This window comes from Bactrocera oleae, chromosome 5, assembly GCF_042242935.1.
Source record: "Bactrocera oleae isolate idBacOlea1 chromosome 5, idBacOlea1, whole genome shotgun sequence".
Lineage (NCBI taxonomy): Eukaryota > Metazoa > Arthropoda > Insecta > Diptera > Tephritidae > Bactrocera > Bactrocera oleae.
The window spans coordinates 66,777,360-66,790,661 of record NC_091539.1 but is presented as its reverse complement, the minus strand read 5'-3'; the positions used below and the strand labels follow the sequence as shown (position 1 = coordinate 66,790,661).

Sequence of the window (13,302 nt, the reverse complement as noted above, 5' to 3'; positions counted from 1 at the left end):
GATATTTTTTAATTTTATCTAATTAACGGTATTTAACTTTAAGTAAAGTTTTCAAGTTCATAGATATCCTTACCATTTCAATACCATGTTAACTGCTTCAACTTAAAGTTGATAGTTTCTAAATGAAAAAGATTTCACTTTTCCCCTTCACCACCACCATCACTGCTGCCAAAGTTCAGAAGATTGTAGAAGTTTTTCTCACTAAAAATATAGTACCTAGTCGACTTTTCTAAGACTTGTTCTTTTTGCCATCATCCAAATTGTTGAGCTTTCTTGCTCCTATTTCGTTACATCCTTCTCTCTATCTTTCACCTAGATTTCTTAAATTGTGCAGCACGTCTTGACTTCCGCTCAGTTCGTCAATATAAATAATAATGAGTTGAAGAATTGAACTGTACTAAGATACTTGAGATAATTTCCAAAATTTTTAGACTTTGTTATAGAGTGCCATACAAAAGAAGAAGCTTGTCATAAAAGATACGAAAATTTCTAACAACCGTTATTGCAGATAAGTCAATTGCGCATTAATTAGCAAACTTTAAAAGTTTAAAATTTGCCACAGTTATCAGTATTATTTTATGAGCTTGTTTAAATTACAAATTGATATACAACTCCTAAGCAATTTTTATATAAATAGCAGTCAGACCTTAGCAAATGCTCATCCAAAATGAGTATTGAGAAGTGAAGTTTGCCGCAATGAAGTTCTTCTACATTCTTTCATTGCTTGTTTTGTTCGAGAGCACTGCTGCCTTCAACACAAGAGCGGGGGACTACATTTACTCGGTGACTGAAATTATTGCAGCCTTAAGGGCCAGTAAACAGGACATGTATCGGGCTGATTACTTCTTCAAAACTGTCGAAAATCTCGTTCAGGGTGTACCATTTCAGATTGCATCCGGAATATTAAATTCAGTTTGTGAGTATAAACTGATGCAGCAATACACTTGTGTTACCATCGATTAGGTATGACGAAATTTTCAGGCTCGACAGTGCTAGCGCAGGGCAGAGATCAAACGCCCGAGCAATATTTACCGAGAATTGAGAACATTAAACTACAGTTTCGCACAGCTTGCGGTGCACGTGAATATGCCATCGAAAATATATTGGAACTAGCTAAAGATCCAGAATTTGATCCGGAAAAGAAGACTGTTATCTTTTCAACGGGTTGCTTATCAACAGTGAACTTTTCTGCAACCGGGGAATTGGCCAAGGCATTTAGCTGTCGTGGTGATACTAATTTTCTAGTAAGAAACTATGAACAATTTTCAATTTTATATAGTAAATATAGTAAATTATATGGACTGCTTCTTTACGTAGGTGCTAGATTCCGGTGGCTATTTGGGAACGCTTTATTTTTGGGCCGCAGAAAACACCGTTAAAATAGGCAAATATCTCGCTGAGGGCATACAAAATCTAACCCAAATTATAGACATTGAAAATCTACACATAATCGGCCACAGTTTGGGCGCTCAAATAATGGGGTCAGCCGCCCGGCATTACACTGATCTCACAGGCAATCAACTACCGCATGTGACAGGTCTTGATCCCGCCTCTCCCTGTTTTAACGAGGGCGAGATGCTAACTATTCTCTCAGCCAGTGATGCCGAGTTTGTTGACAACATAATCACGACTCCCGGTATTGCGGGGCAATTTGCCGCCAGCGGTGATGTTACCTTTTATGTGGGTGGCAAATTTCCTATACAAGATCCGTGCACAAGTCTGAGGTGTTCTCACAAAATCGCTATCGACTACTATATAGAATCGGTTTATACAAATAATGAGCGCAATTTTCTAGCAAAGCGTTGCAGTTCACTGCATAGTCTGAAGGCGGGTAAGTGTAACGGTAATGAATATCCAATGGGTTTAGCAGTGCCACACCACTTAAAGGGTAGATATATTCTGGAGGTGAATAAGGAGAGACCGTATGGCAAAAATGCAACTGAGGATTATATGGATCCGGCAACCACCACTTGTGGCATTTGCGAAGACTCGTAAAAAGAAATTGTTTGAATTTACAGTTTCTTATTTCATTTAATCCTTACTAATCGATACTTATTTACTCCAATAAATGAAATATGTAATCAAATATACTAAATTAAGCTTTATTCACAATTCCTTTGAAGTTATTTCGAAAGACTGCTGCTTAATATTAGTACTATTATCTTCTAAGCCTAAAGAGTATTTTGACAGGACTTGACACTCTGGTGAAGCCAGTTGAAAGAAGGACTAAAAAACGAAAGTCTTCGAGCATCACTCGAGTTGTGGAAAGTTCTTGCTACCATCACGTCACTGCTAGAATATATATCCCTATCTAATCTTTTGAATTTGGTCAATGCAGAACACTAAGAATGTGTACACGGCTGGTTATTATTATCTTATATACATTTTGAATTATTTTATAAATTTTTTTTTACACATACACATTTTGACGTATGTCACTTAACAATTGGTGTCATGAGCCGAAATAACTTCTAATAACACTGGAACACAAGATAGTCATTAATTTGTAGCTTCACTTTGTGAAATTACCTAACGCACTTAATCAGCTGTTTTCGCACGAGTTGCAATAATATTATCTCAAAATAAACAAATAATTTAATTGCATTGTTTTTAGCTTAACAATTTCTGTGTTTTTTATTAGAAATGTTACTAGTTCCCGCAGGTTATATTTAGTTTATCACGAAGTTTATAACAACTAGAAGGAAATATTGGAGACCCCATAAAGCATATATATAAATTATAATATAATATATATTTATAATAGAATTTTGCCCACGCCCATTTCTACCCTAAAAGCTGCTCATTTGCCTAATCCGCCGTTATCTGACCACTATAGGATCGATCGACTTATTGTCGCAGTTATTTCGGAAAAGCTATAAAATTTAATATTTCAATAGTTTATCACTACAATTAAATTAATATAGGGTTTAGGGTTGTCCCAAAAAAAAAACCAGTTTCCAGTACCAGTTTCTGACCAAACTGCGGTGCAGTATAAACAGTTATTCGCCGAAAACTACAACTCGTATTTAGTTTGCCGTGCACGGCCTAAATGAATAATTCATTAACTGATCTTAAATAAATTTCTATGTGTATATGTGTGTTCATATGTAGGGTCTCAATCTGGGCTTTGAGCGCCGCGATCGAATCAGGAAATTGCGTAATGGAAATACACTTAGCACGATCACAAAGTATGCGCGAAATATTTGCATACTTTTAGGTGTATCTTGACATATCTCAAGCGGAACAAATTAATTGAAGAGACAGAGCAGGGTGATTCTAAGTTAATACTATTTTATATATAATTTTGTTTATGGCAAATAAGAATATGGAATTAAAAAAAATTTAATTAGTAAAAAATAAATTATTCAATATTCATAGTCATAATATTAGTAACGTTATTATTATTTTGGTAAGTAGCTACCCCACCTTTTGGAACAGTATCTCGTTTGAACGTTTGAATAGTAGATAAATAATTATGTGTGCAAGTGCAAGTGCAAGTTGATAAAAAAAATGATATGCACACGTATTTTTATTATTTAGAGTAAACAGTAAAAATTATTAGATGAGAATAGATGTTCGTATATGAGTTCATATAATTTTATGGTTTATATTTATGCATGTCTGTTTTTTTTATTATATATATTATATATATTTTTTTGTATATATGCCTTTATTTGTATTAGATAGAAAGGCAAGCGCGTGCAAGGATATTTGAACAGTCCAAAACAGTCATTATATTAAAGTTTCACTTTGTGAAATTCTCTAATAACAGTTATTTACTCAGTCAGCTGTTTTCGCACGAGTTGCAATAATATTATCTCAAAATAAACAAAAGAAATAAATTTGCTTTTTGTAACTTAACAAATTCTGTATTGTTGCTAACTGCATTATCAGTATACAATTTTTTAATTTTATTTTTTTTACAATGAGATTTCTATGGCAAAATATAATTTTATTTGCAAATTACGTCTTTTTTTTTTGACAACATTGTCGTTGTGGGTGTCATATATACCATATATATAATATTAAATAAAATAATTTATTTCTTTATATCTCTATATATTTATTGGTTTTCTTTGACAAAATGACATATGATACTATGTCATGGACAGTGGGGAGAAATACATATTTTTTTTTTTTTTGATAAAATATCAGTCTATTAATTAGGGATTTGTAACGATAGCCACGAAACACGTCAAGTATTTAAGCTTTTCCTTGTAAAGTTTAACGTATAATTTAAAAGCATGCCAGCTATATTTTAAAAACATTGGCAACCCTATAATGTATGAAGACTAATTTCAGAAATTTTTTGCAGAAATTGCAACCCTTTAAAATACATTAGTTTACTTTTAGTATAACATAAGTGATTTTCTTAATAATAATCATTTGGTGTGCTTAAATAATTTCCAGTTACAAGATTTCATATTTCGCAAAAGAATTTGAAAATACCGAAATCCCGAAAAAAAAATTTACGGAATCCCGTTTTTTTCGGGATAAACACCGTTTTCGAATATTTCACTACAATAACATAATTAAATATTTCAAACAGTTACATTCTGGGTTTGCCTCACTGTGCGTAGTGCGCTTTGAAGTACACGTAACAATTTTGCCTTATGCAGATCAAAACAACGGAAAACCGAATATGATAAGCAACGTAATTACGACTAATTAAGATCATGCAAGAATTTCACACAGCATATAAATAGTAGAGCCACATTCTGACAAAAGTGCAGTGCAGTATAAACAGTTATCCGTCGAAGACTACAACTCTTAGTAGATTTCTCGCGCACAGACGAAATGAAACTTCTCGCTGTTTTTCTGCTGTTGGTAACACTAGGCGCCAGTGCAGTCTTAAAAGTCTCAATTTTCGATATAGTGTATAGGGCAAGGGCATAATCGCCAGTACACCGGGTCCACTGCGTCCCGAATATGTTTTGAAAATTATAGAGAATGTATTGGCGGGTCTACCATATCAAATTTACTTTAGCATAGAGAGTGAAATCTGTGAGTTTCAATTTTGGAATACCGCTAAATGGTTTTCTTAAGATTCTATTTTTTGCTTGCAAAGCTCAGGTGCGACAGTTCTTCGGCAAGGTCACAACCAATCACCCGAGAAATATACACCAAAACCCAAAGATATTAAATTGGAGTTGCGTACCGCGCTCATTTTCACTTGAGGAAATCAGCGATTTGGTGGCCGATGAGAGCTTCAACCGCACGAAGCCGTGGGGCTACAGCGTCTGACTTCGCTTATAAACATCGCGGACTTGCATTTGATTGGTTTCAGTTTGGGCGGACAAACGATTGGCTCTACGGCGCGTCACTACCGGCTTTTGACAAACGAAAGCTTACCACATCTCACCGGCTTAGATCCAGCTTTTCCGTGTTTCTACACAGATAAAGGATTGACCACCCACTCTTCAAGAGACGCCGATTTTGTTGACATCATACACACGAATCCTGGCGTCCTCGGTCAACCGGAAGCCACCGGTAGTGCAGACTTTTTTGTGAGCGGCCACTTCCCTTTACAAGAGGGTTGCTTAATTGTTCACACTACCGTTCTATCGCATACTACGCTGAGTCGATTTATCCGAGCAATGAGAATAATTTTCTGGCCAAACGTTGCGATTCCTTAAAAAATCTGCCGCCGGGTAAATGTAGCGGCGAATACTATCCGATGGGTTACGCAGTGTCACGTCACCTGAGAGGCAGCTATGTTTTTGTTAAATACCAAAACATAAAAGGCAATTTCTTTACCAATATTTTTTTCTCACTCATTATATGCGCTTGTATCGATATATTATTTTTATTTCTAGTTAATACCTGAGCGTATTTTTGACATTTTTATAACCGTTTTATAGATTTACTATACTACAATTATATTCATACCAGCTCGTGCAATGCTGACCTTCCCCAAGCAATTTTTAGTCGTTGTTGTTGTTGTAACGGTTATGTAGTCCCCGCTTGGATGATAAGTTATAGTTTGGTTGTCGTCGAGGTCATCTAACGGGAGGCCCAAGAAACAAGCTGTTTCGACGGGGTCGGATCATAGGGAAAAGGGTGTTAGATGAGTTGGGTTTGTAGGGCATGCAACGAGGTGGTTTTGGATAAGTACTGCTACAATATCCAGAACGAAGTAGCGCGAGGGTCACTCTGATTTCGCGAGGCAACTCGAGCTCTACGTCTGGTATTGGTGGTGGTTTGACTCCTAGTACGCCATTCACTGAAAGGGAGTCGATGAAGGTGTTGATGGCTCCACTGTGAATGGCTGTCAATGCTTGTCTATAGTTCGTTGCGTCCGAAGTCCGGTCGGCGTACTGTCTGATGTGGTCTTTCTAAATTTTTGGTCGTCACCGGACCCTGCTGTCTTGCGAAACTCAATCAAGCGCAATTTTTATACTTCTCACAAGTTGCTTAGTCAATATGTAATCTATCTAATGCTATTTGATTTAAACTTTAGTTAGTTTAGTTTAAGTGGATATTTAAATCAAATTTGTGGAATATTTTTACTCTTTCTTGTTGACTTTTAGCAACAAAAAATTTTTTTTCTAAAAAGCTGGCAACACTCATCAAAATCATTTCAAACAGAAGTTTTGAAGCAGATTACATTTCATACCCATATTAGGAAACTTCTTTCATAAATATTGTTAAAATTTTAATTTCAAAAAGGTGGCATCACTTCCATTGTTTTAGTTCTAAACTCGTTTAAGTCTCTAGCGTTGATTCTGAGCAAATATGGTAATATCTATAATATAGCATTAATTTTACGGAATTTAGAAATTAAAAAGATAGCAACCATGTTAAAAACTATAATTTTAGTTATTTAAAATTTCAAAACATCTTGCAATGCTGTTATAGTATACACTTCAGCTGAATATCTATAAGGTGGCAATTGCATTACATTAAATAATTGATAATAACAAAATATAAACAGCTGGCAACTCTGTCAAAATTATTTTTAATTGTAATTTTTTTAAATTTATTTTACCTTTGCTATATCTATACATCCATATATACTTTTGACTAAAATTTTTTAATTGACCCTCTAAATTTTTCTCTTAGGCGTTGGTGTAAATATCAGATCTTTTATAATATCCTTGTACATCAATATATTTGTATAGCATAAAATGTTTACACGCTCAACTTCTTCTATTAGCGAACCTCACTTTAAATAGAGCAACAAAATAATGCTGCAAGCAAGCGTTGAATATGCGGAGTGTCACCAAATTGTGGCTGCCGTCAATTGTCATGGCTTATGGCAACACGCCACCGTCAGCTCATGCATACATAAACAGTTATTGGCATAAAAGCAAAATAGCGCAGACGAGTACGTAAATATTACACATACACACACACACACACACACAAACGACAACAACAACCTTACAGGCATTAATGCAGCGACATGCATAAAGTATGCAATAGAGTGCAACGGTGCGTATACATAATCAACAACATTGGTTAGCGTCACACACACACACACACTTATACACCCGTCCGCTTGTTTCTGTTTTGCTGGCGCTTTAATGGTTTGCTGGCACGGCATTATGCGGTTTTACGCAATTCAAACACTTACACACGCAGACACAAGTGATACAGTGCCATACACACATACTCATATACATACAAACATGTATTAGAAGTTATTGTCGCGTGCGAGTATCGCCAAGCCGCTACTGCAATAAGACGCTAATATACATGGCTGCTGATGGAACGCTACTGCAAAATGTAGGCGGCAATAAAATGCGTAATGCGCAAAGGAAACATGTGTGTGTGTGTGTGCGAGCGCATTTGTGTATGTGTTTATGGCCTTACATATTTGCGTCTGCATTAACGTCTGGAGCCAAGATTATTGCATTACTTAAGCAAATGCAATGCCTTGCCTCGTCTTTATTGTCACTACAGACTGCGCTCAGCCCCGCTCCTGCCGCCCAGCTGACGGCGTTGTCACACTTTAATGTTGACGCAGCACTTACAGTGCAATTCCTTTACAAACGAATTAAATTATTTATTTAAGTTGAATTTATGGTCATGTGAGTGCAGCACAGTACACAAACAATAGCCACAACAACAACAATTACAAGAATTGTGAAGACATTTCCATTTACTGTGTGCTTTTGTCCAAAACCGTTCATGAGAAACGAACTCATTAATTTATGACCTTGCAAGCATAGATGTATGTATGTGTGTTTATGTTTATACATATATGTGTATGTATGTGTGTCCCTGTCGATGTATGTACATCTGCAAATGTGTTATGCGTGTTGCTACCATTAAAGTTTGTTGTTCGCCGCAGAGACGCCAAGCTGGGCGTAGAGAATTCAGCCGCTTTGGCGCCGAAAAATATGCAAATCGCTTTCATTAAAGCTCATTCGGCGCAGCACTTCGAATATTTTCGCCTAATGATGATCTATGTTAATGCAGCATAATAACAGGGAGTCAAAAAAATATATTTCTCTCAACTACTTATCGGAATTTCAGACAGTTAAAGTGTTAATAACAATAATTTCGTAGTTGTAGTCCTCAACTAATACTGAAAATATGATGAATGTATGGAAAATATGTTAAATAAAAAAACAATTAGTAATTAGATAAAGAAAAACTATTTTTTTATTGAAAAATATATCATTATATGGTGTTAAAATTTTACCTTTACTTATGTTTCTTTTCCTATAGGAGTGCGACTTAAATAAGTTAAATGTGCGCCTAAGGGTACTCCACATTTTTTTTTATGATTCGATATATGCTTATATGAACTCAAGTATTTTCAAAGTCTGACTCTTAAATTGTATTAGTTGTCTCTACTTTTTTCGACGTTTTTTTTCAATTATTAGCTTTCATTCCTGGTGAAAATAAAAGCTATATCTATGGATCAATTCAATTGGAGTTATATCATCAGACCAAGATCATACGATACCATTATAAAATCGGGGTCACATGTACGATACATAAATGGAGGTTTTTAGTTTTCTTAGCGGTTTAACATGAGACTTACTCTCACTTTTCGGCCTTCTTTTATGCTTAGCATTCGGCATAACACTATGTATTTGTGAGAAATCCTAGATGTAGGCAAAAAAATTAATTAAATCTCTTAAATAGCTAAATTATTAAGAAATCTACTTTCAGGCGCATGTAAGTCTGAAGATTTATTAAAATTACTATTATCTTTTTTTCACTTTTCTACAAATGTTCCCAAAGCATATGTCTTCTCTCTCATCATAACCAGTTTTTTCTCTTCTCAACATCCACACAAAAATTCCTCCTTTCATAAATTCCTCTATTCACTTTAATAAAACTACCGATCCACCTTCATACACCCACATACATTATATTTATTTACAAACACAGCCACATTGTAAGTGGCAAACATTTCAAGTACTTCACGCGCCTGGCAGATTGATGCCAACACAAGAAAGTTGTTTGGAAAAAAAGTTGATATTAAACTTTAATTAAAACTCTTGCGAAATTCATTGGATGCGGTTGTATAGTTGCATGCAGTAGGCAAACCTCCAAAGTAGGGCAAAATTGCTGAAGTGCTTAACTAATTCTTATTTTCTTTCGTTCACTACTTGCCAAGTAAGTTTCTTTGCTTTACTCTTAAACAACCACTTGCTGATTAAGGAGACATAGACCACAACAGGAAACAAATTGTGAACAAGTTAATGGACAAGAGAGTGATTTAGAAATGAGGATGGGACGTGGGTTAGTCACTTCAAAAAGTACTTAATAATGACAACATATTGTGTTTGAAATTAATGGAACTGATATGATAACATATTTAGATTAGTAACTTAGAACTTAAATTATTACAGTCAAGCAATAAGTTTATTGTGAAAACTAAAGTAATGCCTTAATGAAATGTAATAAATTTTCTAAGTTAACTTACGATACAGTTTGTGTTCTCAACATTTTGTGAAATAGCAGAAAAATATAAAAATTATTACAAAATGTTGCCTACATCTAAGCGCAACTTTCGCAAATTTTAGCGAAGTCATACACCAACATAAATTAAATAATATAGTAGTTATTAGTGCTTATTCTCACAGTGTACCCGAAATAAACTTATTAGACGACTGGTGACAAAAATCAAGCTACCAACTAAGCTTCTGAGTGTGTGAATCAAAATATTTGAGCCAACAAGCTTGCTCAGAAATAACTTTTACCTTAGTGATGACATGTCCACTAACAATAACATACACATAGATAATTACGAAGACATTTCTATGCACATCACATACACTTGAAGCGTGCGTAAATGACCCACAATGAATGTGACAACTACAAAAGCGAAAATAATATTCCAGGCTCGCCTTTCAGTTTCACCATCTCTGCGCTTTCGCTCAGACTCGCTGTTAGTGGTAAAATATAATCTAATCAAAAAATTTCCTCGACTGACCATAACTGGAAGCCTTACCGACCAACTTGGCTGCCGACGCACACATGCTTTGCAGCAGCAGCAGAGTCATAAAATGCCAACCACAATGCGAGGGCATTAAAGGGAATTAGGAAAGCGGAAATATGAAATGTGAAAGCAAAGCGCAAAGGCGCAATAAGGAAAAAAAGACAAAAAGGCAATGAAAAGCGTATAACCGGCAAGCAGATTTATTTAAGTAAAGAGAATAGGAGAAAATAGCAGTAAAAAAAATTAAAAAGTCGGAAAATGTTCAGCAAAAGCCAACAGTTGGTGGGCACTTAGTCAAGGCTTCGTGCGGCAAGAAATTGAATGCCGTAGCTCAATTCTATATGTATACATATATATGTGTTAAGTTGGTTTTGAATTTTTTTTTTTTTTGCTTAATTTTTGGCTGTAAATTTACATTGGTTTACTTTCTGAGGATTTTTTGTTCCTTTTGTCGCATTGCCTGCAGCATAATTGCGCACAAGGACCCAATGTGTTTGTTTTTCAACACTCCGAAAATTCTTCTAATTATAAAAACGATACAAAGCTATTTGAAGTGAGTAAGTAGCGGCCTTCTTATAATGAGTAGAGTAGAAAAAGTGGCAAAATGAAGTTTTAATAAGGGTCACTTAGAGTTAAGGCCGCCCAAACGCCAATGAAGTCAATTGAGTAAAAGTGGTAGTGTTTTAAATACAAAAATAAGATATGCGATATGTGACATTAGACCACTGATTTAGTCACCTTCATGCTGTTGCTAAGCAAATCTTTACGGAATTCCTTGCAGCAGCATCGAGAAGTCGCAAGCAGAAAAGCCATTTGGTTTAAGCACAACTGTTAGAATATAACTAATTGGATATTAATTATTTGCTTCAGAGTTTTGTAGCCTATTAATTGAAAGCGCCACAAAGGGCAAAGCCTACTGTGTTACAAAATGTATGCAATTATAAAAGAAGTGAGTAGGGGCGGATCAATTTAGTTGTCTTAGTGCTACTGCGATTGTAACAAAAGATAATACAAATAAATATTAAAGACAATGTAGGCTTATTTGTAAGCAGCTTATAAGTTAGAAAAAAGATTGGGAGATTATTAGGAGGCTTGTAATATTCAGGCAGAATCAAATTGACATAATTAGCTAATTGTTTACACTAGTTCGATATATAACTACTAATTAAAGAGGACACCTAGTCTGAAATCTAGTATTGCTAACCGGCTAAACCTACTTTACAAATTCTTACAAATAGGCTCATATCTGCGAAAATAGTTGCCGGATCAATTAAAAATTTTCGGAGAATATATTGAAATACATCTACGTGCGATATGTTTGCAAAAATATCGATTTTTTTAAATGCAATAGTGGAAATAACTGCTTAATGAATTGGTCTCTAGGTAAGTCCAAAAAGCGCCCGTAGCAGGATAGATTTTAATATTGGTCAAACCGTTCTCAGTTCTGTAAAAGTAGGCTATAGACTTAGAACGATGAGTTCAGATCGCAATATTTAGATCAATAATGATATTTAAGGTACCGTCTACATTCCTTTTGATCGCCATCCAATGAATAGTGAAGAGCTTGTCTATAAAGCTTGTTAAACGAAATTTCGTAGTGCTCTAGTACAATATTTCGCAAGACTTGGGTTTATCAAATTTAAACTTTTTAATGCAATATTTCAACAGCAAATAAAATTTACAGAATTAAAATATTTTTATGAAAACTATAAACCGTACTATTTCCAACTTTTTGAGCCTGCTTAACTATTCTAGGTGTTTTCGAAATCAATTTCATTACACAATTAACCGTTATTAGCGCTGATAGCGACAAATAAAAATGCAATTGCCACATCTTTAATTAGTTGCAAATTAGTGGTGGCAACCCCATCAATTACCGGCCATACTATGTAGCCGTGACCTGCTCATTTTATTGCGCTGCCTCGTCGTCCATGCTGCAATTCGTCGTTGGCCGTTAGAAAGCGCACTACATTGATTGGGCATTGATCGCTAAGCGTCACACTCCCGCGTGGCACGTAATTTTCACCCAACAATTATGGCCGCTAATCGCAAACTAATTACTTGATCCGCCACTGCAGTGGCGAGCGCAGCGCTGCAGCGTTTGTAAACACGCTTAAATATAGTTACAAATATTGCCGCGTGTTGTTTATTTAGTTTGGCTTGCTCCAACACTAGACTCATTGAAAATTGCATTGTCAGCCGCATGCTGCTCCCGCTGGCAACGGAACTATTGAGCTGATTTCATTAGCTAACCACATTTCGTATTATTTCTGCTGTTGCAAGGTGGTTTTTAATTAAATGTCACTCATACGCACTGTCAGCTCACGGTTTGTGGTGCATTGTTGCATTTATTGTTTTTATGCTTTAATGATTTCTACATTTTCTGTTCGTACTTAGTTTCTCTCTTCACAGCCGCTTCTTCATTTGTTCCGTAAACATTTCAGCTTCATACGATTGTTGTGCGATTTGAATTCACCGTAATTGAAGATAATGAAATAGAGAAATAAAAAACAAAGCACTTCAGCGGTCATCAAAGAGAGCGCAAGTTGGCTGTGAAGTATACCTGTTGCAGTAAATTTAATTTTGTCTCCTTCGTTGATGGTCTATTCTTATTTCTAATTGTTGTATGCACTACAATTAAATACTTGAAACGTTCTACACTTTAAATATACAATATACATAAAGACATATATCTACGATGTTATAAAATAAATAATCAATATAATTAAAACATCGACATCAACAACAATAAAAATATTTTAAATTATATTTGATGAAAGATTTATAAAACAAGAAAAATCGTTAGCTTCGGCTGCATCGAACCGATTATACCCTTCACAGGTGCATTTTTTATATCATATAGCTACCATATCTAACATTTCTTAACATTGGAATTAGCA

At 35.2% G+C, this 13,302-nt stretch overlaps 2 protein-coding genes across 2 annotated transcripts in view; one reads left to right on the top strand and one right to left on the bottom strand.

Annotated features, from left to right (window-relative positions):
* LOC106624506 (inactive dipeptidyl peptidase 10) overlaps positions 1–13,302 on the bottom strand; it is a 241,150-nt gene that overhangs the window by 215,644 nt on the left and 12,204 nt on the right. The window lies entirely within an intron of this gene.
* Positions 682–2,080, top strand: LOC106625285 (vitellogenin-1). Its single transcript, XM_036368605.2, has 3 exons — positions 682–916; positions 982–1,244; positions 1,318–2,080. The coding sequence occupies exons 1-3, from the start codon at positions 697–699 to the stop codon at positions 1,993–1,995; spliced, it is 1,161 nt and encodes a 386-aa protein (XP_036224498.2). The 5' UTR covers positions 682–696; the 3' UTR covers positions 1,996–2,080.

Coding starts and splice junctions, on each gene's coding strand:
- LOC106625285 (XM_036368605.2), top strand. CDS start 697: ATGAAGTTCTTCTACATTCTTTCATTGCTTGTTTTGTTCGAGAGCACT. Junction 917..981: donor CGGAATATTAAATTCAGTTT/GTGAGTATAAAC, acceptor CGAAATTTTCAG/GCTCGACAGTGCTAGCGCAG. Junction 1,245..1,317: donor GTGGTGATACTAATTTTCTA/GTAAGAAACTAT, acceptor TTCTTTACGTAG/GTGCTAGATTCCGGTGGCTA.